Source organism: Agelaius phoeniceus, chromosome 4 (assembly GCF_051311805.1).
Source record: "Agelaius phoeniceus isolate bAgePho1 chromosome 4, bAgePho1.hap1, whole genome shotgun sequence".
In the NCBI taxonomy this organism is placed as follows: domain Eukaryota; kingdom Metazoa; phylum Chordata; class Aves; order Passeriformes; family Icteridae; genus Agelaius; species Agelaius phoeniceus.
The window spans coordinates 23242810-23264367 of NC_135268.1; the positions used below are offsets into that span (position 1 = coordinate 23242810).

General features: G+C 41.1%; 1 protein-coding gene across 5 annotated transcripts in view; it reads left to right on the forward strand.

Moving 5' to 3' along the window:
- Nucleotides 1–21558, forward strand: part of BMPR1B (bone morphogenetic protein receptor type 1B) — a 233619-nt gene that overhangs the window by 198081 nt on the left and 13980 nt on the right. For all 5 annotated transcript variants that reach the window (XM_077177086.1, XM_077177087.1, XM_077177088.1 and 2 more), the window contains 5 exons: nucleotides 5330–5486; nucleotides 13197–13299; nucleotides 14273–14375; nucleotides 20428–20524; nucleotides 21347–21485. In XM_077177086.1, the coding sequence (XP_077033201.1) occupies nucleotides 5347–5486; nucleotides 13197–13299; nucleotides 14273–14375; nucleotides 20428–20524; nucleotides 21347–21485 (582 nt within the window). In that variant the 5' untranslated portion in view covers nucleotides 5330–5346. The remainder of the gene's footprint in view (nucleotides 1–5329; nucleotides 5487–13196; nucleotides 13300–14272; nucleotides 14376–20427; nucleotides 20525–21346; nucleotides 21486–21558) is intronic.

The following is a 21558-nucleotide window of genomic DNA, read 5'->3' on the forward strand; positions in this document are numbered from 1 at the left end:
TTGTTGACTATTTGCCAAAAATATCCCATGGAAATTCTTTTATCTGGGAGCAGTAAAGTACAGTGAGTTAGCAGTAACTTATTTCCCTTTCTCCAAAAACAATCATGTTGATGGTATAACCCTGGCTTGGTGGGAAGTCATCAGGCTGTGGTTTATGATATGGCATAGGAAACTCCAGCAGGATGTTGCAAGATAGTTTTTTTATTTTAATAAAAGTCTGTTTTGAGGAAAAGCACACCATGTAGATTAGTGCAGAACATTGATGAAATCATCTTGTAGTTTAAAATTTCCATCTATTTTATCTAACTTAACTATTTTATCAAGTTGACTGATTTTCTTCTCAGGTTTGCATTGTTTTGGTTTGTTTTCAATTACAGTTCAGACACTTTGTATGAATATCCTTAATTTCCATTTTAAAGGAGCAGTTGAAGTATGTTGAAACAAGTTGTTCCATGATGTGCATGGAAACAACTTTGGTGTGTGCCTTCCCTGAAGTTGCAAGCCTTGCTCAGAGTCAGGGGGTGGCCAGATGTTGTTATTAGACTGGGAAAATGTGAATGGATGGTATTGAACTCTTTTTTTTTTTTTTTTTTTTGTCCTTAGCATCTCTTTGGGGAAGGAGCAAGTCAGACTTTTACTCCTTACGAACCCCTGCAAGGTCATGACAGATTTGCTTTTTTCACTGCATAGACAGCACATAAATCTCACAGCTGTGGCACAGAAATCAATCTGTTAAGATAACTATTGCTAATTCTTCATCCTTAGGAACAGGATGGCTTAAAATTCAAACCACAGAATACAGAGAAATAGAATAAAGAGCTTTTCACCTCCTGCATTACCAGACTTGTTGAATCGGAGCAGTGCCCAAAAGTCATTACCATCCAATGGCTATGGGCCAGTGTGGAATGAGTCACTGGGCTTTATCCAGATTCTAGTGGAGAAATTTCTGTCCAAATCACATAACTATGGCTACAATTGGCAGGGGCTGAAGTACTTATTGGCAGCCATGGTAGAGAGTTTGAGGACTGAATGTACACTGAGAGACTGGCCCTTCAGATCAGATTTTTTTTGCTGCATCTACATGAGCCAATGTTAAGCTTAAATAGGTGATTTTCCTTTTGTGTGTGAGGTACCACTGCCTGCAGACCTGTCAAACCAACAAATAACAACATTGTTTAATACCAAGTTAGAATTCATCCTTATAGTTTCTTCATTGTCATTGTGGAGTGGGGATCTATGATGCCTCTCACACCTGTAAAAAATTACAGCAGAACTCCCTGAAATGCCATGAAAGGGTTTGCCTCATGACAAAGTATTTTGCTGGAAATCTTAGTGCTGATAGATGGGAGATTATATCCAAGAAGGTTTATTTGTTGACTCTGGAGGTTAGTAGAGGTTTAAATTAGACATTAACATTATCCTGGATGACCATGAGAATGACTTTCATTTTACAGCACTTTATTTTCATTGTTTTCCTTCTCCTTCTCCTTGTAGATGTTCCTTTCTGGAAAGGGCCACAAAGCATGGAGGGAGAAACACACTAACAAATGGAAAGAACAAAGCAGTAGCATGCTGCACACAGTCCCCATTCTCAGGTAGAGATGTGTAACAGAGGCCATCACATCACAGTTTTCAGTTGTCCCAGTCCTAGAGAGGAAAATATTTCTCAGGGGTAGCACTCCAAAAAGACATCAAAGCCCTGGCAGCTGACTTCCAATCCTTGTGGTGGATGGTGCTTTGTACATGCTGAAGTTTAGTGGAAAAAGAGTTAAGCTGAGAAACTTAGCTGAACTTGATGAATCTCTACCAGTCTGATGATCAGCTTCAGGTGCTCAACTGCTTTGATGAATTCCCTGATGCAGTCAGTAAGTTGCTCAGCAGACTAAAATAACCTAATTTTTGATGCCACTGTTTTTCTGCAGTTCTCCCAAGGGATGGGAAGCTGACTGTGAGCAGACTGCAACAGAATAGGCTACAGCAAAGAAGCAGCCAAGCTTAAATAGCCTGAAATCTCTTGCTTTCAGGGCTCTAGGAGAGATTTCAAAACCCAGAGGGCTTCTAAACCCTAGACAGAGCCAGGTCTGCATGACCAACATGTGCTTGTTACAGAACAGCAGCAAATGCAGGATGAACAAGCTGTTCACCATCCCAAACTGTGGTTTTCACACCTGAAATCAGGAGGAACTTGTTGCCAAGCTGAAAAATTCTCCCCACTTCTCTTATGAGTTCCTTCCTGCACGTTTCCTTTTGGGGAAGGGACTGCTGGAAAACCTTTCTGAGGTGAAGTCAAGCAGACATAGAAGTCAAGGGACCTTGTTGAAACTCAGCTCTGAGTGGGAGGAGAAGAGTTCTTACATGCTCCATGCTTATCTGCTGGGTGAGACACATGAATTTCAGAGGCAGAAGGTCTGCCCATCATTTTAGCTAGCAGCCAGGAAATGAAGGTGTGAAAAGAGCAAGAGAATAGAGTGAGGAGAGTTTTACATTTTAGAAGACAGAAAAGAGCTTGATTGAAAGTATCTTATTGCTCCCTATTTTAGTTTTATTCAATCTAATCTATTTGACATGAACTGCTATGATTTTGCAGTAGTTTTGACTCTGGGCATTAGATGGAAACAAAATACTAGGCTGGACTGCTAATCTCAACTCTTGGAAGGTGTAAATTTAAATGCTAACCTATCTGTCCTAAATTTTCCCAAAACCAAACTTCATCTCTAAATAGCCACCTGCCATGCTTTGCTGGTACTTCAGATTTTTGATTCCAATTCAGCAGCTTCTGCCTGTCTTATTAGATCGGGGAGTGCAGCCAGGTCTAGGGGTAGAAGCTGTTATTTATGGCAAGTTTTGCAGAAGCTGTTCATGCTCACATCACTGGTGAGTGATGGCCACAGATTGTGCTGAGGTATGACTTCTTTTATGGTTGTTGGGAAAGTGAATGATCTGTGGTTGTATATATTATGAGGATGGCATTTAGCTGCCTAAATTTAACATGTTCAGGCACCATCAAATGTGTAATTAAACCTTTCCCCCTTTTTTGTGCTAGGTGTAAGAAGCTTTTGTCATTACACTCCTTGTTGGAGAAAGATCCCTGCTAAAACTTCAGGAAGCTCATAGAAAGAGCTGTGGAAATGATGCTCAGAGTAAACTATTACACTGGTGAGCTAGAAGTTCACTTGGTTGCCTCATGAGCTTGAAGTCTGAAAATCCTTGACAGGAATATTAATAGTTGAACATTCCCCATCCAATGGCAACAAAGTAATACTGACAAAAATGGCTGTTTGAAAGAGAATTTCGGTAATCCCTAATCCTGTGACCCAGGGAGCAAATATCTGTTGATACTAATTCATTATGCACAGGCTGCCTAATCATCTTAGGAGAAACAAACAGTGCATTGTTTTCCCCTTAATTTAAGCATCTACTTCACCTTAAGGTGCAGCTGTGAGTACACAACAACACATACACACAGTGCATCTTGAGTGAACTCATGCATTTAGCTCTGATTTTGCCAAATGTTAGTGAAAACACTATGGGACTGACAGCCAGTTGTGTCATGAATCTAGTTTATGTCTTAATGCTGGGCACAAGGGTTATGAGCCCATGGTTTGTATATTTTTTGTAACTGGTTGTCTGGTTTGACTTTAGAAAGAGGTGAGCTAATGAAGAAGCCAGTTGGTTTCAGTGGCATACAGAGGTACTGAGCAAAGGCCAAGCTGTATGAGTTTTGTGTTTCATAGGAGCATTAGTCTGGCACGGTGAATGATTCTTTTTCATGTGTGCCACGCTAATATTATTGATATACCTCTTGTGCAAGGAATGTGCAAGGAGTGGAAGGGCTATGGTGTTAAAAAGGCTAGCACTTTCTAAATGCAGTGTTCTTCTGTGCAAAGCCCCACTTCTCCCAGAGCTAACAGGTTGCAGCTTTTTCCTGACTTTACTGGGGATAAGCTGCATTGTCTCAAGTTACACTGCAGAAAACAAAAGCCTGTCTGCCAGTTGTTGCTCCCAGTGCCTGTCCTGTGCTACCAGAGCTGGCACAGGAGAGGAGGGATATGCAGCTGGGAGGCATGGTGTGCCCTGGCTGGTCTCATGATCCCAGGAGCCCAGACTGGGTTTTTTCAGTCCTCCTAAGGTCAAGGACTGGTAGAACAGCCCCATGCTTCCTCCAGCCTTACCCTGCTTCAGAGTCCTTCAGGCTCACTGTCATCACCTCAGTTGTTGATTGCAATCCAAGCCCTGAAGTGTAGCTGCTTGTCCCCATCCCCTCTGCCTGTTTGCCCACCCTATCTCTCTGTAGGGACGTAAAAAAAGATATATTTTTTTTTATCAGCTCCACAATAAATCAGTCCTAATGATGGAGATTTGGAAAAATTTTAGAGTAAAGAGCAATCAAAATAATTGTAATACCAGTTGTTTATAAAGACTTAACATTAAATCAAGCACTTCAAGCTAGCTCTTCAGCTACTCTGTTGGAGACTGCTGCTTGTAAGTGACCTTTTGGTAAGATTTCTTACAGGCAACCAAAAGGAGACTGAGGAACTGCCAGTTGAAGCTTTTCATGCTAATCTCATTTTTGTCTTTGAGGCTTAAAATTTTCACAAGGACTGAAAGTTGATATTTATGAGTAGAGCTGGGCGAAGGAGGGTGTTTAAACATCTCCTAGCCTATCACCAGCATCTCCAGCTGTACTCCACCAGCTCCATGGAGATTCAGTACTCTGATATTTTTAGAAATAATCACCTCCATATATTTCAGCATTGTTAATCCAAAACCACATTCTTCTCTTTTACTTTGTTTATAGACTTTTCTTTTACAGAAGTGAGCTCTTTCCCTTGTTTTGAAAGCAGGGCTTTTGCAATTCAGTGACAGAACGTGCTGTTGAATTTGAAAGAACATCGCTTTCTGTCAAGAGTTTGTTAAATTGTATACTCATGTTCTGTTCTGCCTGGAGTACCATAAATCCCACTGATTTTTATGGGGTTCAGTGAATATACATCTGTGCTGAACTCTGTAGAGATAAAGAAAACTCAGAGGTGTAAGCAAGGATTTGACCTGTGTAATGCAACAGAAGAAAAGCTGTACTGTGCAATATATAATAATAAAAGCACAATATATCTCTTGGCAGTGGCAGAGCTCTAACATCAGTACCTTTGATCTAGTACCCCCGAGGTCCAATAAGCCTCAACCATGGTCAAACTACAGAGAAACACTCTGTAGTGAACCCTCATCTCAAATAACTCTCTTAAGTTTTCATAGGTAGAAGTAGTTTAAAGCCTTCTTTCAGGTCTTGCAATACAGCCTAGAACTGTTTCTTTTTCTTCCTCTCTTACAGCCAGTTTTCTAGACAAGATGGCCTTGCGCAGTTCTGGCAAGCTGAGCATGGAGACCAGAAAAGATGGTGAGAGCACGGCCCCTGCTCCTCCCCAGAAGAAGCTGTCCTGCCAGTGCCACCACCACTGCCCTGAGGACTCGGTCAACAATACCTGCAGGTTTGTGGCATAGATGTCTGCTGATGATACATGGCAAAACAAACTCATGGCAGCTCAGTAATCCCAAATTGGGTGTTGCAGTTTTTGTTTAAGCAGCAATATGTAAATGAGTTGGTTTTCACTGTCTGTCTGAAAATCAGAAGTAATTTTTACCTAGATATCAGCTGCATGGTTGTTGGTTTTTGTTTTGTTTTGCTTTGTTTTGTTAGGGCATACACATATTTATCATTTTAGACAATACTTGTTTTAATGAATTGCATATGGAATATTCTGAAGACTGAACTTTGTTTGTAAAAGAGCGTGCAGTTAATGAGAGGAGACCTAATGGAGATATATTGAAATGTCAATAAATGCTTATAAATTTATAATCACTCTCAATAGAATACTATTTATAAGAACCCTGGTCTTTGTTTGTGTCTACAGCAGCTGTATCTGTAAGTCCTTAAGGCTTTGGGTTTGGTTTCTTTTGTTGTTTTTTTTTTGTTTCTATGCTAAAAGGAGAACCATCTTTAGGTGACATGTTGAGTATTTTTGTCTATGAGCTGTAGCCTTCTGTTTCATTTTGGGCTTAGAGCAGTACAGATTTCTCATCTGGGTTGGATTCTGCTTCCTCAGGACCTTTTGGCTCCCTGGGGGAGAGGCAGGTCCAGATATGCACAATTGTCCTTGAAGGCTCAGCACTGGTCTGTGTTGCCCTGGCACTGGCTAAAGCAAGCAGAGGTGACTGAGGGTACCTGTGGGGGGACCAAGCTGCTGTTCCCCTACTCAAAAGCAGCTCTTGCTGGACACATAAAATTGCTGTTGAGTGAGGGTTGAATGAACCTCTGTCTTGGCTTGAGGTGCAGGTACAGTTTGCTTTAGCTGCAGCAAAGCTGGGCTGAGCTCTTCATGTTCCATATGAGGGATTTAAACTTCTCTGCTTGGCTAGAAGCAGGTGTGATACTGGAGATACCAATTCAGCCTGGTGGAGCTGTGGGAGTCAGAGAGGCATAGAAGCAGGGCACAGATGTGAGCCCAGCTGGAGATGCAGTGCTCTTTGAGGTGAAATTGTCTATCTTGTGTCAGCTCTTCAAGGCAGTGTATTTAAAAGATAAATGGGGAAAGCCTAAGGTTCCTGAAGGTACTGATTGCTTTGTTGGATTTTAGAGTGTGGGTTTGCAGCTTGACTTTATTCTTCTCAGCCTGCAGCTTCCTACTAAAACATATCAAAGTTTTGGTGACAGCTGTAAATACCATTCCCCATTTCTAACCTCTTCCTACAAGGCCGTGTTCCAGCCAGGAGTTAGACCTAACTGCTCTTACATGACAGTCAGTTTAAAAAGCTGTAAAACCCCACTCTGATACCAATTTGCTGATCCCCTGCAGCGTCGATCAGCTGTTTCCTGTTCCTGCCCAGCAAGAGCCACAGCTTTCCTATGTGCTGTCTCACACATGCAGCAACAGGGAATTTGCAGATGACTTTTAAATCCTTGAATTAGGAAGCACAAAGGGATCAATGTTAAGGAACTGACTGAACAAGGTTTATCCCCCAGCTGGGTAAGCCTGCTTTTGCACGTTGCTTTGTAGGCATCACTGGCATTAAGTATTTTTTATGGAACTATGAGTGAATGTCCTGTTAGAATGGATTTGTGCATTTTCCCTCACTGCAGAACTTGAAAGAAACTCTCTTCAGTCTCCTTTATGGTGTCAAATGTCAAACTTTTTTTTAGGTGTTAATGCCCAAGGATAGGCAGTTAAGTGGTAATAAAACACAAAATTGTAATCTCTTTTGTCTTCATAATCCTTGAAGACTTCAGACTTGAATGTTCTGCTTTATTGCCAGAATGATTTTTTCCAATTTGGACATCAAAATAATAATTGAAGCTGGAATTTATCCCTCAAATATTTATCACTTTTCTGTCCAGTCAGGAGTTTCCTGGGACAGTCAGGAGACTTGCTTTAGATCAACTCCTCTCTCGTGCCCTGTGCTGTCATCTAAGCAGTACCCACCTTGCCACTTGCCCAGTAAGCAACAGCATAAGTGAAAAATTGCTGAGGAGTTTGGAGTAATACAAAACAAATTAAATTAATTTAAATGCACTGCCTTCACGACTCGTCAGCAACAATCATGCTCATGATAGTGATCGTTGCTAGGGCTCCCAGTGCCTTGGTGTGAGAGCTGCAGTGAGGTGTGAAGGACTCAATACCCCTTGTTTTCCCTGCATTTATTTAACTTTTAATGTAGTAATTCCTTTTTTAAATTCTCTACTACATAGCTGTAATTGTGAATTGTAGAGAAAAGAAGATCCTGAGCCTTCTCTTGGGAAAGAGGGGTTATTAGGTGTCTGGTTAGCTGGTTATTAGGTATATGCTTTTTTGCTGGATAGGGACAAAATTTCAAAAGATTTGAGCACAATCAACCAGGTTAGCAGGGATTATAAATTTCCCCTGAGTTTTGGAATCATCCTACTAGTCAGGCAGTAACTTCTGTATTTTATCCTGTGTGAATGACTGTTGGCACAATTTTAAAGCACTGGGGGAATTACTGAGCATCGCTATAAAGGAAGTTTCGCCATTTGGAAGTTCAAGAAGTATCAATTGCAGTGTTTGTCTGAAGAATAAATTTAATGCTTCAGATTAAAAGTTATTGCAATAATTATCTGCTTGCCACAGATATAGCCACTAAAAGCATTCTATATTTTTTAAGAAAAATTTAAAAATCAAACCTCTTGTCAGCTCTAGCAATCTGTTAAGCTTTGGGCTGTGCTTGGACCTTCAGAGTTCGGACCTGCCAGCCCAACAGGAATGAGCCAGTGTGTTCTGGGGCACCCAAGGGCCTGGCAAAGTTCTGACATCCTGGAAATTCACTGAGTACATCCACAGCCAGGGTTTGGGCTCTGGAGAGCATCAGCCACTGTCCTTACCAGGGTTCTTACTAAAGCAGTGAAGCATTTTATGAGCCCAGTAGCAAGAACCTCTGAAAGTTCAATGCAAAAGCATTTCCAGCTGTGTTTAAATTAAAACTCTCAGAATAGAATGGCTATTCTTATTGCAATCACCATTAAAATTTTCTCCTAAAAAACAGTCTCTCATCTCACATGAAGATTTCTATCTGCTACCACAGGTAGCTTTTAAGTGTATATGCAGCCCATAGTACCAGGGGTCTGAATGTTTATATAAAAATGAGGACATCTGGTGGCGATTTAAAATCTTCTCCATAATTGTATTTGTAGAAATTTAAAAGCCAATATTCTTTAACCACATCTATATCAAATCCTCCCAATAGCCTGCTGTGTTCCTATACAGAATTTCCTTTTCTTTATAGTTCTGCAGTTTAAGTCCAACAGTACTTTGGAGAGCTAAGGATAACACTGCAGCTTTAAAAGCAGAATGCTTTTCTCTCTAAGCAGAAAAGCCATAGCTCTAGGTAGAATTTGCATTAAAAAATGGGGCAGTCCCTGAGCACAGTGAAGTTTTTAAAGACCTATTGCAGGATGAGCTCATTGAGGGAGGGTTAATGCCAAAGTGTAGCAAAAGGGGACCAAGGCAGGAGCTGAGGCTGATATCCTCACTCACCAGGACCCCATTTCCCCATGGATATGTGAGCACAATGGTCAGAAATAGCTCCTTCAATAGCCCAGCCCTTCCCATGGTGGAGACAGGCACTCCTGTACCTCTGCTCAGGGGTTCTGGGTAGGGGGAAAGAGCAGTCATGAGGGGGCCAGTGTGGGCAGTTGAAAAATATTAGTGCACTCAAGACCCTGACAGATGAAACCTTTGGAGAAGGCTCACAATCCTCTGCTTGCAAAGGGTGTGTTAAACTGCTGCATGCTAAAACTTTATTCTTCTTTCTGAACATCTGTGCAATTCATAAAAGGCTTTCAGTAAAGAAGGTCAAAGCTGCTTTGAATATAACCAGGACCTTGTTTTGCTGTTCCATTTCAAGTTTTCTGTGTTCAGAGTGAATGCACGGACAGTTGTGTCTGATCATAATTAATTGCATATTTTAAAGCACGATGTTACGATTAATTGGCTTTGACTGTAATGGGATTGCAGTAAAGGCAGAGGCTAATTAGGTGCCTTGTCACACTCTGTTTTCATGCACAAATAAATGCTGACAGTTTTAAAGATGGGGCTGATAAAGTTTAACTTCCTATGTGTTGCCTACTAGATTGTATTTCTGCCTGACTGTGTCTTTGGTTATCTAAAGCAGTAAAATAATTAAGTTGGTTTTTCAGTGTTACCAAAGGTGATAACTCACTTGAGTGATGTTATTTTCATGGTCCTGTTCTGCAGGTGATATGCTTGAATTTTCATTGTAATTTGGTATGTGGAAAAAAAAAAAGACTGACAGTGGCCAAAGCACCGAGTTCAGACAACCTTTAAAGTTTCAATCAACTTTAATTTGTTTGGAAAAGTTGAATGTTTTCTGATAAAGGAGCTGTGGTGAGATCTTAATATTAGTATTTCAATTTTTTAATGTTTATGTTTATTTTGAAATTTCCTACTTTATACAGGAAATTTTTTAATCACTTTAAAAAGAGTGCAAAGACTTGTCATGTTGCTTTGGATGAAAGTGAAAAAATGCTCTTGCTCTTTCTGGTATCAAATGAGGAATATAAAGAGGATGAGTGGAAAAAAGTAATAATACTTGTATGGAATCATTTGAAATCAAATTAAAGATAAGGGATCTTTTCATCAAATTATGAAAGTTACCTGTCTCTTTGTGATAGGCATTGAATGAGGGAAAGATCTTGCTTTTCAAAGTTATGTATTGCCATCCCTGGCTGTGTCACACACTCATAGAACCGGGTGGGAAATCTCCAGCAGGCAGGTTTTGGAAGCTGAGGAATCACATCTTCTGTGAGAAATGGCTTCTGGCCAGTGGGGACATCTGTGTGCGCAGATGCAAAGCTGTTGGCCTTGGTTCCTCTCTTGTGACATTTAGGAAAGGTCTGAGTTAAGATCCCTGCTTTCTTTGTGGTAATCTGTAATTGTAGCAGCAACTTCTATATCACTGTCTGTCCATGTTTCACTATTAACTCCCTTTATTCTCCTGGCATTTGACTTGGCTGTAAGAATTCAGTCTTGGCAAATATGTGACACAGCAAATCTGTGCTTATTAGTGATCACCTCCAAAGTGAATTGAATCACTCCCCTGCACCATACTCTAATAATGGTGTTTCAGTGGAGGAGGTTGGTGGATGTGTACCCAGATGTATCCAGTTGTATCCACACACACTGAATTCCTTCTTTACACAGCATTTTCATATTCAAATTACACAAAATTAGAATTCACATTGCAGATTTTAAGAAAATAGCAGTTCTACACTACGGGATTTTTTTTTTTCTAGGAAGTGGAGAATAGGTTTTTCATACTGCTTTGCAAGTGTCAGTGATGTACAGATGCTTCTTTCTCTGTAGTCACCAAAATAAGTATAAAATTTGAGACTATGCACACATCTCTGACTTGTTTCTTACTGGCTATATTAGTAAGTTTCATTTCTACCCAGTCAGGTGTGAGGTGGGGAAATCAATAAAACAGCAGAGGTGTGCCCTGCCCTTTTTCTTGCAGTGTGTGGTCCATTTGACATCCTGTGAACCAGGAGAACAGGTTGGGGTGAGGGGGGAAGCAGGTAGGAGATCCTTTTTTCTTTTCAGAAGGGTCCCTTCTCCCTCTCACCCAAGGACCTCAGAAATTCTCAAAAAGATAATGAGTTCTTACATTGCATGAAAACTTTTTGTTGTTAGTATTTTTTGGTTTGTTTTTTTTTTTTCTTACAGGTAGAAACAAGCAGTAGCAGTGTTTATTCTCCTCATCGATGTTATTTTTTTCTCTCACTTCTCCTTCATTACCCTAACATCTGTAAAGAGCATGGTTTAGACTTATTGTTGGAGCTTTAAAACTTCTTTGCTTTGCTCTACTCAATCTAAGGTTTTCTTTTTAAATTTGGAGTAACATTTTTAGAGGGACTGAAGCGCATGAGGAGCTTGACTTCAATTTTCATAAGTGAGCGAAGAATCAGAGTCCCTTAGCACAAGTCAGAAAAATAGAATTGAAATGGCTGACTTTCTGTTTCTTTTTCTCCCTTTTGCAAACAATTTGACTTTTCCTTCCCCTGCTTTTCTTTGATGAACCAAGAGTTTTGAGTTTTTTGCTGTTAGCTGTAGAGTCCATTTTTGTGTTTCACTTGATAGCAATTTATTGTTTTGTTGCTCTGTCCCCTGGGTTAAACTTACTCATTATTTTGAATCAAAGGCTCCATGCAAACAAATAAAATCTAATCTAATATAATATTCCTCTCTAATGGATTCCTTACAGTCTCTCTTGGCAATCCTATTGTTCCTATCTTTTCAGCTCAAGCAATGACATCAAGGTGGCTGTTGCCCAGAAGGGTTGCTGTCTCCTTTGCCTCACTCCTATGTACAATGTAAAGAAGGGTAGAAGTCATTGCTGGCTTCCCTGAGAAAGTAATTTGTAATGTGCAATTGGTTACTTTTCAGATCCAGAAGTCATGATATATTATTATTTGAAGTAATAAGCTTACCATGGCTAGACCCTGCCCCACTAATATAAAAATATGCCACAGAAAATGTTTGACGTGATCCTCTGCAGCATCTCTTGGTTGTGTAGCTAATACTTACAAATTGTGTTTGTCTCTTAAATGTGTAACTGTGGCTCTTGTTTCCTACATCTTCATTGCCTTTGCTGCTGGTGCTCTTTAGACTCTTGTTTCATTCAAGTAAGGAGCAAATCATCTGGAATTTTACTGTATTTAAGTTTTCTAATCTTTTTTTCTTTTTATTTCCTTGTTTTAACTGAGTTTGTTTCTTCTCTTCTGAAAAATACTCATTGCACATAATAGCCAGTGCTATTTTCCTGAGCAAATAACAGAATATTTTATTTTTCTGTGACTTAAATGTCTTATATTAAAGAGTTTTTTCTTTATTTTTGGATCTTCTTCCTGCAAGTCCATCAGTTTTTGTTTCTTACGCGTTACGTATCCCCATCAGAGTGCTGAGAACTTAAGGTACAGCAGTCTCAGTAAAATGCAGCCACCCTTTCCATGCCCTCCACTCCCTCTTTCCATAACATTCAGGCATTTGACCTTCATCAAGGAAGGACATTTATCACCAGCCCCATCGAGCCATCTGTTAGTGTACTTGCCCTCCCTGGTGCACCTTCCTGTAAACGGAAGCATTATGGATCACTTCAGGCTTATAACCCAAGTAAACATCTGTGAAGGGTGTTGATGATAACTCAAGGACTCATACACAGGAGTGTTGCAGTTCATAATATGGTTAAAACAGGAATCACAAATCAGTTTTGGTAATATTTTATGTTTATCATCTCAGAAGTGTTTGCTTCTTCAGGTCTGTACCGTGGTGCAAGCGTCGGTGCCTTGTTCCTGCACTCAGGGCAGAGGCTGTGCAGCACTGAAGCTTGCACTGTACAGGTTTCCAAAGTCTAACACACTAATGACCACAGGCAGAGAGCTGGGGTGCTTGTTAGTGGGCTTTAGGTGTGAAATATTGCAAAGGTAAGTGCACAGCTCTGAGGCAGAGCCTCCTTTGTGTGTGCAGGAGCTGCTCCGCAGCAGCCCTGGTGTGTCCATTTGTGAATGGCAGATTTGCCTGGCAAGGAGCAAAGTTTAAGACAATATTCAATAGCACATTTTCCACTTTTCACATTTCAGTGCCTTTTCCTGATTCATTCTTTCCAATCCACAGCACTGATGGCTACTGCTTCACCATAATAGAAGAGGATGAGTCCGGTGGACATTTGGTCACCAAGGGATGTCTTGGATTAGAGGGCTCAGACTTCCAGTGTCGGGTGAGGAAGCATTTTCTGCCACACTGTCACTTGAATTTTTGATAGTTTTCTATTAAAGTGCAGTCAACAGACATTGCTGTATCCCCCTGTTTTTACACTTCTGTTCCTTTGGCAGATAGCTGATCTGCATTGATTACTGAGGGGAGTGCATTTGTATCCACAAAAGATGATACTATAGATCCTCCTAATAATAACTCATCATGTTTTTGGTTTTGTCACTGCTGCTACTAGTAGCGTTCCCATTCAGAGGAAGTTTGGATTTAGAGAATTGCAGTCTGAACTCCTCAAATCTCCATGCTAGCTAAAGTTAGTTAGGATATTATTTGATGAACTGCAGCAACATCTATGTCTTAGATGCAGCTGCACATTGGTTTGGGATTTTTGGTGCCAGATATCCCTTCAAGTACAGTGATCACCTGATGGAAAACAAGTATCACTGCAAGAATGGAAGGGGTGTGGAAAATGGAGCAAGGTGGTTCTAAGGTGGTTGCCTTGCCTCACATTAACCTTAAATGGTTTTAGATGAGTACAGGAATGGTTTCATCATTATAGCTAATGGGAGATATTTTATCCAGCTTCCCACAAGACCAGAAGCTGCAGCTAAATTAGTCCATGCAGCAATTCCTGTATTATCCTGGCTAACCTGTCTTGGATACCCATATTAACTAATTTTTGGTCTAACTGATGGATGTATGTGACTTTCACACTTCTGACTTGCACCATTAGAGAAAGTCAGTCCCTTCTGCAGCATTAAGGCACTGACAGGAGTAATTTTGGAGTGAATTAATGTCTTAATTACCTGGATGAAATATTGCTGGATACACTGGTTGGCAGAAATCCTTACTCCACACATCCTAGGAATTTGAAGTAGATTGCAGTCCAGCTAGCAAGCACATCTTTCAAGTGCCAGAATGACCGTGTATATTTACAACACAGGTAATGACTTGCTTTCCATCTAAATTGCTTGTTGCAGGACACTCCTATTCCACACCAAAGAAGATCTATTGAATGTTGCACAGGCCAAGATTACTGTAATAGACATCTTCACCCTACACTGCCACCACTGAAGAATCGAGGTAAGGGAACAAAATCCGGTCCTGAGCTGATCTTTTCCTGCTGTTGGTCCTTGTGCCTTAGCGAAAAAATAGAGCACAGAATGAAGCACCCCTATCCACAAAGCATGTGATTAGAGAGATAAATGGCATTAAACAGTATTTCTCCACTCCTGTAGGTTGTGTGTGGAGTGGTGCTGATGCTTGCTGTAGCTTCCGCTGCACACATGCAGTGAACACGAGATGCATTAGAGTTGCACAATGCTGTCCTAGCATGCACCTGCTGAGCTGTCAGAGATCATCTCAAGGACCTAGGCTGGTCAAGGCAGAGGATGACTCTTGCTGTGTATTTCTTTAGCCTGATAATAAAATGGAATCCTCTCTCCAGTCCCTGTAACATACATTGCTTTCATTCATAACTCCACACACAAATTGGTCAGTTCGAGTTGATACAAGTCTGTAAGTTTTTCTTATTTGCAAGACCTGATCATCCAGCACTGAGACAATAATGACTCACTAAAGTGTATTTATTATGTGAACAATGTAGCTGAAAAAAAAATGTAGAGTAAGAACTCACACAAGTTTTTAAAAAAAAATTATTTGAGAGCAAATGGGCATGTATTAACTTAGTAGATGCTGAGGCAAGGTTTTAGCACTTTTTTTTGTTTAAACATCACTTTCGGAAAGCTGGTAAAACTATTTTTGTCTTCTATAAATTTTATACAAGTGTATTCCTAAGTAAGTGTAAATTCATCCATAATAAACTCTTGGCATCAGCAGGAATTGTGGTAGTCAGCATCAAGTCAGTTCAGGCTTGCAGAAGAATTTATAATTGTGGTGTTCTGCGTTGAAGATCCAGATCGGTGCACAGATGCACTCTTAATTTCACCAAAAGCAGATACTTGCACGAATGCATGCTCAGAGAAAGCCTTCACTCATGTGAGCTGTTCCCTTCAGGCCTGTGAAATTCTGCACAGATGGGCTGCAGAGTCAGGCCTTTGGAGAGTAGTATGTAAATACTTCACTGTTTACTAGCAAGGCATTAAGGCAGTGAAACCTCATAAAATTCTGACTTTCAGCAGAAGAGTTATGTACTACTTTGTTGGTTTATTTAATTTTAAAAAGTTCTTTGGATTGAGAGAAGAGCTCCAAAAAGCAGTCAATATTTGTTGACACTTACTTAGGCTTTCATTAAATATCAGTTTGGAAAACACTGCCATGATTTCTTCTTGCTACTGGCTGAGTTTATTCTACATTAGGACTACTCAAAAATACTGAATCAGAGCCTAATGCTAGACATCCATCCATTAAGATTTTAGTTACTTGGCAATGCTATCTGCTACTTACAAAGAAAGCAATGAACCAAGCTTTTGGTAGTGGCAGAAGGTGTTTGGATTGATGTTGGGCTTGTCCTGTGTCTATATAGGGTAAATAAAGTACCACTTGAGAACCATGGTGGCAGAGTGAATTTTTTTTAAAAGAAAAATTTCAGCGAGCTGGAGCAGGGTTCTAGCTGTTCTGTGTTGCAAAGCTGACTATTTTAATATGGCAGACAAAAGGTGATGTGGTCACTCAACACACTCAAAAGATTTTTATTTTTTTAAATAAGATCTCACACTACCAGCATCCTGACAGTGTTTTGTAGAAATGCATTTCAGGAACTGCTTGAATAAATGTGGCTGAACAGGGCTGAAGTCACCACCTTTATTAAAGCCTTAGGTTAATATGTCATTCTCAGTGGTGCCAGGCCTGTTTTAATTTGTTGCTGATGTATCCTAGTATGAAATGTCAGAATAAAAAGCCATAGTTTGAACCACAAACCCTCACTGCAAATAGGTACAAATACTGTGTACAAATACATGTTACTGCCAGTGCCCAGTACTGTGGCTGTGATCATTGTTTCTATTGGAAGCATTTAGATTAGGCTGTGATTGTCTGAGTAATGTTAGAATTGTATATCAATTTTAACAAGAGTTGTAAGTACAGAGAAAGAGAGGTGAAGTTAAAAACAAGCTTCTTGGAATAACCTTCTGGCCTTCAGGGTTCCATCAAAGATACACATGCTCCACAGCATCTAAAAAACAAACAGAAATTTGGCTTCTGATGAACTCACATCTGAGGTGATACCTCATGGGAAGCAAAGTCTAGGGAGAGCATGCAGCTGCAGGTCAGAGGCTGTTGAACTCAAAACTGACCTATGCACCAAGGTAACAGCTACAAAGGCAAGTGACTTGTGCTCTCTAAGTGCTTTTCCAGGCCTGGCATGTGCTGCAAGGCAAGATTTATGCCACACCCTATCCTTCTCCTCTCCCCCCTGGAAAGAAAGGAGGACCACATACATGAAAGTGAGAGCTAGAAAAATTAACACCGGTCAAAGCAAGACTTTTTAACTAAGATGGAAGAAACAACAGCTAAGCCTAAGTTTTGAGCTCATCTTGGTACAGAACTAGCAGGCTAAAATATCCCAGAGAAACCATTAAACCCTTGTGCCAGCTATACGTCTGTCTTATTAAGGAAATGAAAGTCATAATTGGGTCTGATATAACACCTCTGCTTTAAACAATAAAAGATATTCCTGGAAATCCCAGCAAAAGCACAGGCTGAGACCAGTCAAAAGGAGAAATATGTCTTTACTGATTTAGAGCCTATATAAGCAGAAGTGGTGGTGCCACCATGTCTGGCTCCCTGCCTGTATAGCCAGTGATGAATGGGCAAGGGAATGATTGGAGGAATGATGGGGTTTGATGTGTGCACACAGTCTCCACGCCTCGGATTTCACTGCCATTTTTACTTGGATAGCTGTAACATTCTGAGCTGGAGGGACCTGGGTGGGAAGAGAACCTCCTCTCCCTTTGATATGCTGACTTCTGAACCTTCTGGGTGGCATTTTCAATGCACTCCTCAGCATGGCCCCGCTGATGCCAGCGAGTGAAACGAGTGGTGGAGGAGGGGGAAATTGCAGGAGAAAAACAGAGAGGCAGCTTGGTCTCACCGAGCTCCCTGCTGTCACCAGCCTGCACCACTGTTTTCCTACAATATGGAGCTGTTAATGTGCTGTTTCCTGGGCTGCACTCTTATCAGCCAGCCAGGGTATGTGAAGAAGCTTCCCAAACGTGCCGTGTGTTTGTTTTGCACTTCCCACAACCTGCTCCTGGTAATCGCTCACTGCTGCCTTCGTGGAAGCTGCTGCTCATTCTCATAGCCCTGCTGCTTGGCCCCTTGCAAGGGGGCACAGTAGTAAAAGTGACACAGCAGTAAAAAACACAGCACTGGACTTCTTAAAGGACAGAGTACCTCCATCACATAAACTGGCACTGACCAGGACCCACCACAGTGTTCACCAGAGAGCCCACAAGCAAGTCCCTAGGCAGACTCACAGCTGAGCTGCCCCATCCCTCCTCCTGATCAGATAGTGCAGGGAAAGGGAGGTTTGTCCTGCTGCCCTGTGGGGAACAGCCTGGGCTGGAAGAGCAGGAGAAGAAATCCAGCCTGGCTCAGTGCAGCAGAACAAACAGACATTGCTGGTGTGAGGATGGGGGCTTGCATTTAATCTTGTGTTGTCCACACACACACCAGCAGGTTTATGAAGTCCTCCAGTTAGGCAGCAAATGAAATCCTGCCCAAATGCTTTAAAAACACAGGAAGTGTTTGAAAGGTGGAACAGCAGCTCACTTGCCACCAGTATTGCCTTTCAAATAGCCAAATAAATAGAAAGGCATATGGAACTTTCTGTCCCCTCCTGAGAGAGCCAGTTGCAAGCTGTGCACAGTGAACCACTGCTAAAGCTGTGCCACTGGTGGTATGCAGACACCACCCACCACAAGAGGGTCAGCTCTGCATCTGGTCAAAGTCTTGTTTCCTGCTCCCAGCAAGGAGATCAGGACATGTTCCTTTGTGTCTTTCATGCTTTCCTGACACTTGCTTCACATAATTGCATTGGGGTACCCAAAGAATTTTGTAGTGTTGGAGCCTGAAGTTCATCTGAGAGCTGCACAGCACTTCCAAAATGCCTTCTGGCCTCTGGGAAAAGTAACCTGCATTTACTTACTATTCTGAGTGGCAGAAGCCCATTAGAAACATTGAGCATAAGGTTTGGATCACTTAAACCCTAAAAATTGTGGGAATTTGATTCAAGATTGCAGCATGTTTGTCATTCCTCTCCAAATGTACATTCTCGTACAGGCCCAGACAGCGTGAACAACTTCACAGGCAATACGTGTCTGCAAAAATGCACAGATTTCCATGGCCTTAACATCTAGCAGGCACAAGTCTAAGATCTTAATTTTTCCCTCTGTGAAAGCTGACATCAGCTTGCATTACTGCTAAGCACAGAAGCTCAGCTTCCATCCTGTCATACTCTGTGAAGTGGGAGAACTCTTGCTGTGGGTGGTTATCCGGGTTTCTCCCACGTATGGAATGCCGCTTTATGGTCTCTGTGCTCTGCTTATTCATCTGATGGGCTGTGACATCTGAAACTGTTACAACCCACACATTTTAGAGGGAAGTGGTGCTGACACAGGCTGCTCACACAGCACAAACCAGAGCCCTCAGCCCTGCCGAGCTGCCATTGCCTTCACGAGAGCTCTGGGTTCCCTGGTGGGCTCTCGGTTTCGACCCACAGCCCACTTGGAGTGGCAGGCCAGGAATAAATCTGCTGTGGCAGGCAGAAGGATGGGCTCAAGGGTTTTCCTGATAGACATCGTGTCAGTGTCCCCTTTCAAAGGCATCAGCCATGTCCTGAATGTTTACATTGTCCGGGCTCCCAGAGCAGGCAATGGCAGGTTAAAACATGACCAGTGTGATCAGGAGGTGTCTTGGTAGGTAATCTCTGTTTGTAGTGGAAAGGGGAAGGAAAGAAATTGTTTGGGAGCAAAAGAAAGAAGGAGAAACTGGATCTTGAAAATAAAAGAGTCTGAGAGTAAACTAAGAGTCCCTTAGGAATCTCCTGGTCTCATTACCCTTGTAAATCTGAAACGTAATAACGTCGTTCCAGGACCAGTCAATAAGGATGGATTTCTTGCATTCTCTGATGTGTCAGGCTTTGGAGTGAAGGATGCAAGACAGCAAGGCTGGAAGAGCTTCAGAAAACATGGCCCTCATTTGCATTATCCCATTTGTTATTGGAAATGTGGGTTGTGTACGTACAGGCTGAAATACTATAATTTTGAGAGTTTGAGTGGCAGGGGAGGTTAAAAAAGAATAGAGCTGGATGTCTTTGTTTTTCAGCAGAGAAGCATGCATGAAGGTCAGACTCGCTTGCCTGAGCTGAGAATTCAAATTTGGAGATTAATGTTATACTTTAAAGGAGAATACAATCTCCTATACAAAGGTTGACTGAAACATTTTAATAGTTTTTATGCAACAGCATTTTCTACAAGTCACTTGACACATTTTCTTTTCAAAGTGTTTTTCAGAAAAGCCACTGGAAGGATAGTTTTGCCCACCAGCATAGGAAGGACTTGCTGGCACACAGGGCTGCTTTAGAGCAGATGGAGAAGAAAATTCTTGCTCAAACGTTTAAAATGGGACCTAAGAAACAAATTGTTCTGTAATGATGGAAATACTATGCTTTCAAGGCCTCTCATGGCCTGCCTTGTTGGAGGTTGAATGGTCTGTTGTGTCTTGCCTTGTAGAATAAATGCAGTTTGGTGGGTGGTTTGGTTTGGTTTGGTTTGGTTTTTCTAGTTACTCATTAGGATGCTGCTTAATCTGAGTGCTTAAAAAAGGCAGTGGTTTTTGCATTTCCTGGCTAATCACTCAGGTTAAGACCCAGAGCTACAGGTCTTGATTGATTTTCCATTCAGAGACAAACAGGGAATTGCAAATCAAGGCAATGTTTTGCCTGAGTGAGGACTGAGAAAACAAATAGGTTTTTTTGACACTGGAAGTGTCAGTTCTGTCCTGGTCAGTGAGGGTCAAAGAGGAAGCCCACAAAATGCCTGGGGAATCCAGGGGTATCCTGTGCAGGAATTACAAGGAAAGAGTGGAAATGATCCTGTGCTCAATGCATTTCTCACATTGACTTCATACCATCTCCCTTTCTAAATTTTCCACCTTTCTCATTTTTTGACCCCAGACTTTGCTGAAGGAAACATTCACCACAAGGCCCTGCTGATCTCAGTGACTGTTTGCAGCATCCTTCTGGTGCTTATCATCATATTCTGCTACTTCAGGTAAATAAGGAATATTTTGGCAGCTTGTTTATTGCCTTCCAAAATTTATCTTTTTATAGATTATGGAAATTAAAAAAAAAAAAAAAACAAAAAACAGAAGAGGACCTCAAAGAAAAGAAATGGGAAACTGTAATTTTATCATGAGAAAAAAAAAGTGTATTTTATTAATGCTATTCACAGGTATACCTATGTGATGGATTTCATACAGAATCTTTCACTCAACATCCTTAAAAGCCATTCAGGTAGAAGCACAGATTATTCTTTACTGAGAAGGCCAAAGGACAAATTTATAGGAAAATTTTTGTAAGGGAAGGATATCTAAGACTTCTAAATTTGTTTATGTGATGAGGAGCTGATCATAAAAAAAGAAGACAATACAGGAATGTCAGTAAATATGTCTAGAGTGTTATCATACTCTACATAATTACATTTTAAGAATTTGACATGTTTTTTACATATTCCCAGATTCCATGACCTTACCTCCTCTGGCTCCTAGAAATGCACTGCAGACAATAAAATAAAGTTACTTACTTGGTCAGTGTTTTAGACATATTTAAGTTTCTGAAAGGAACACATTTGGTTGCTTTGCAGATTTACCCCAGACTGCATGGCCTTGTGAGTGTTATACTTAGAATTTTGATGATGTAAACAGTTGCTAAAAATAAAATAAAAAATTTTGGCCAGCGAGTCCAGTGTATTCCTCAGGGAAGAAGAGAAATCTGTTAGTCTGTAAATGAAGGAAATGTGAAGGGCATGTGCATTATTCATTGCACATGTGTTCATTGTATTCAAAACTCATTTTGTTTTCGTGTAAAACGTCAGATACAAGCGCCAGGAGACGAGGCCCCACTACAGCATCGGGCTGGAGCAGGATGAGACCTACATTCCCCCTGGAGAGTCCCTGAAGGATTTGATCGAGCAGTCCCAGAGCTCAGGGAGCGGATCCGGGCTCCCTCTCCTGGTAAGGAAGCAATACTATTTTACTGTACATTTCAAAGAGGGAGAAGAGGCAAAAAATAGATTTACATGCCCTC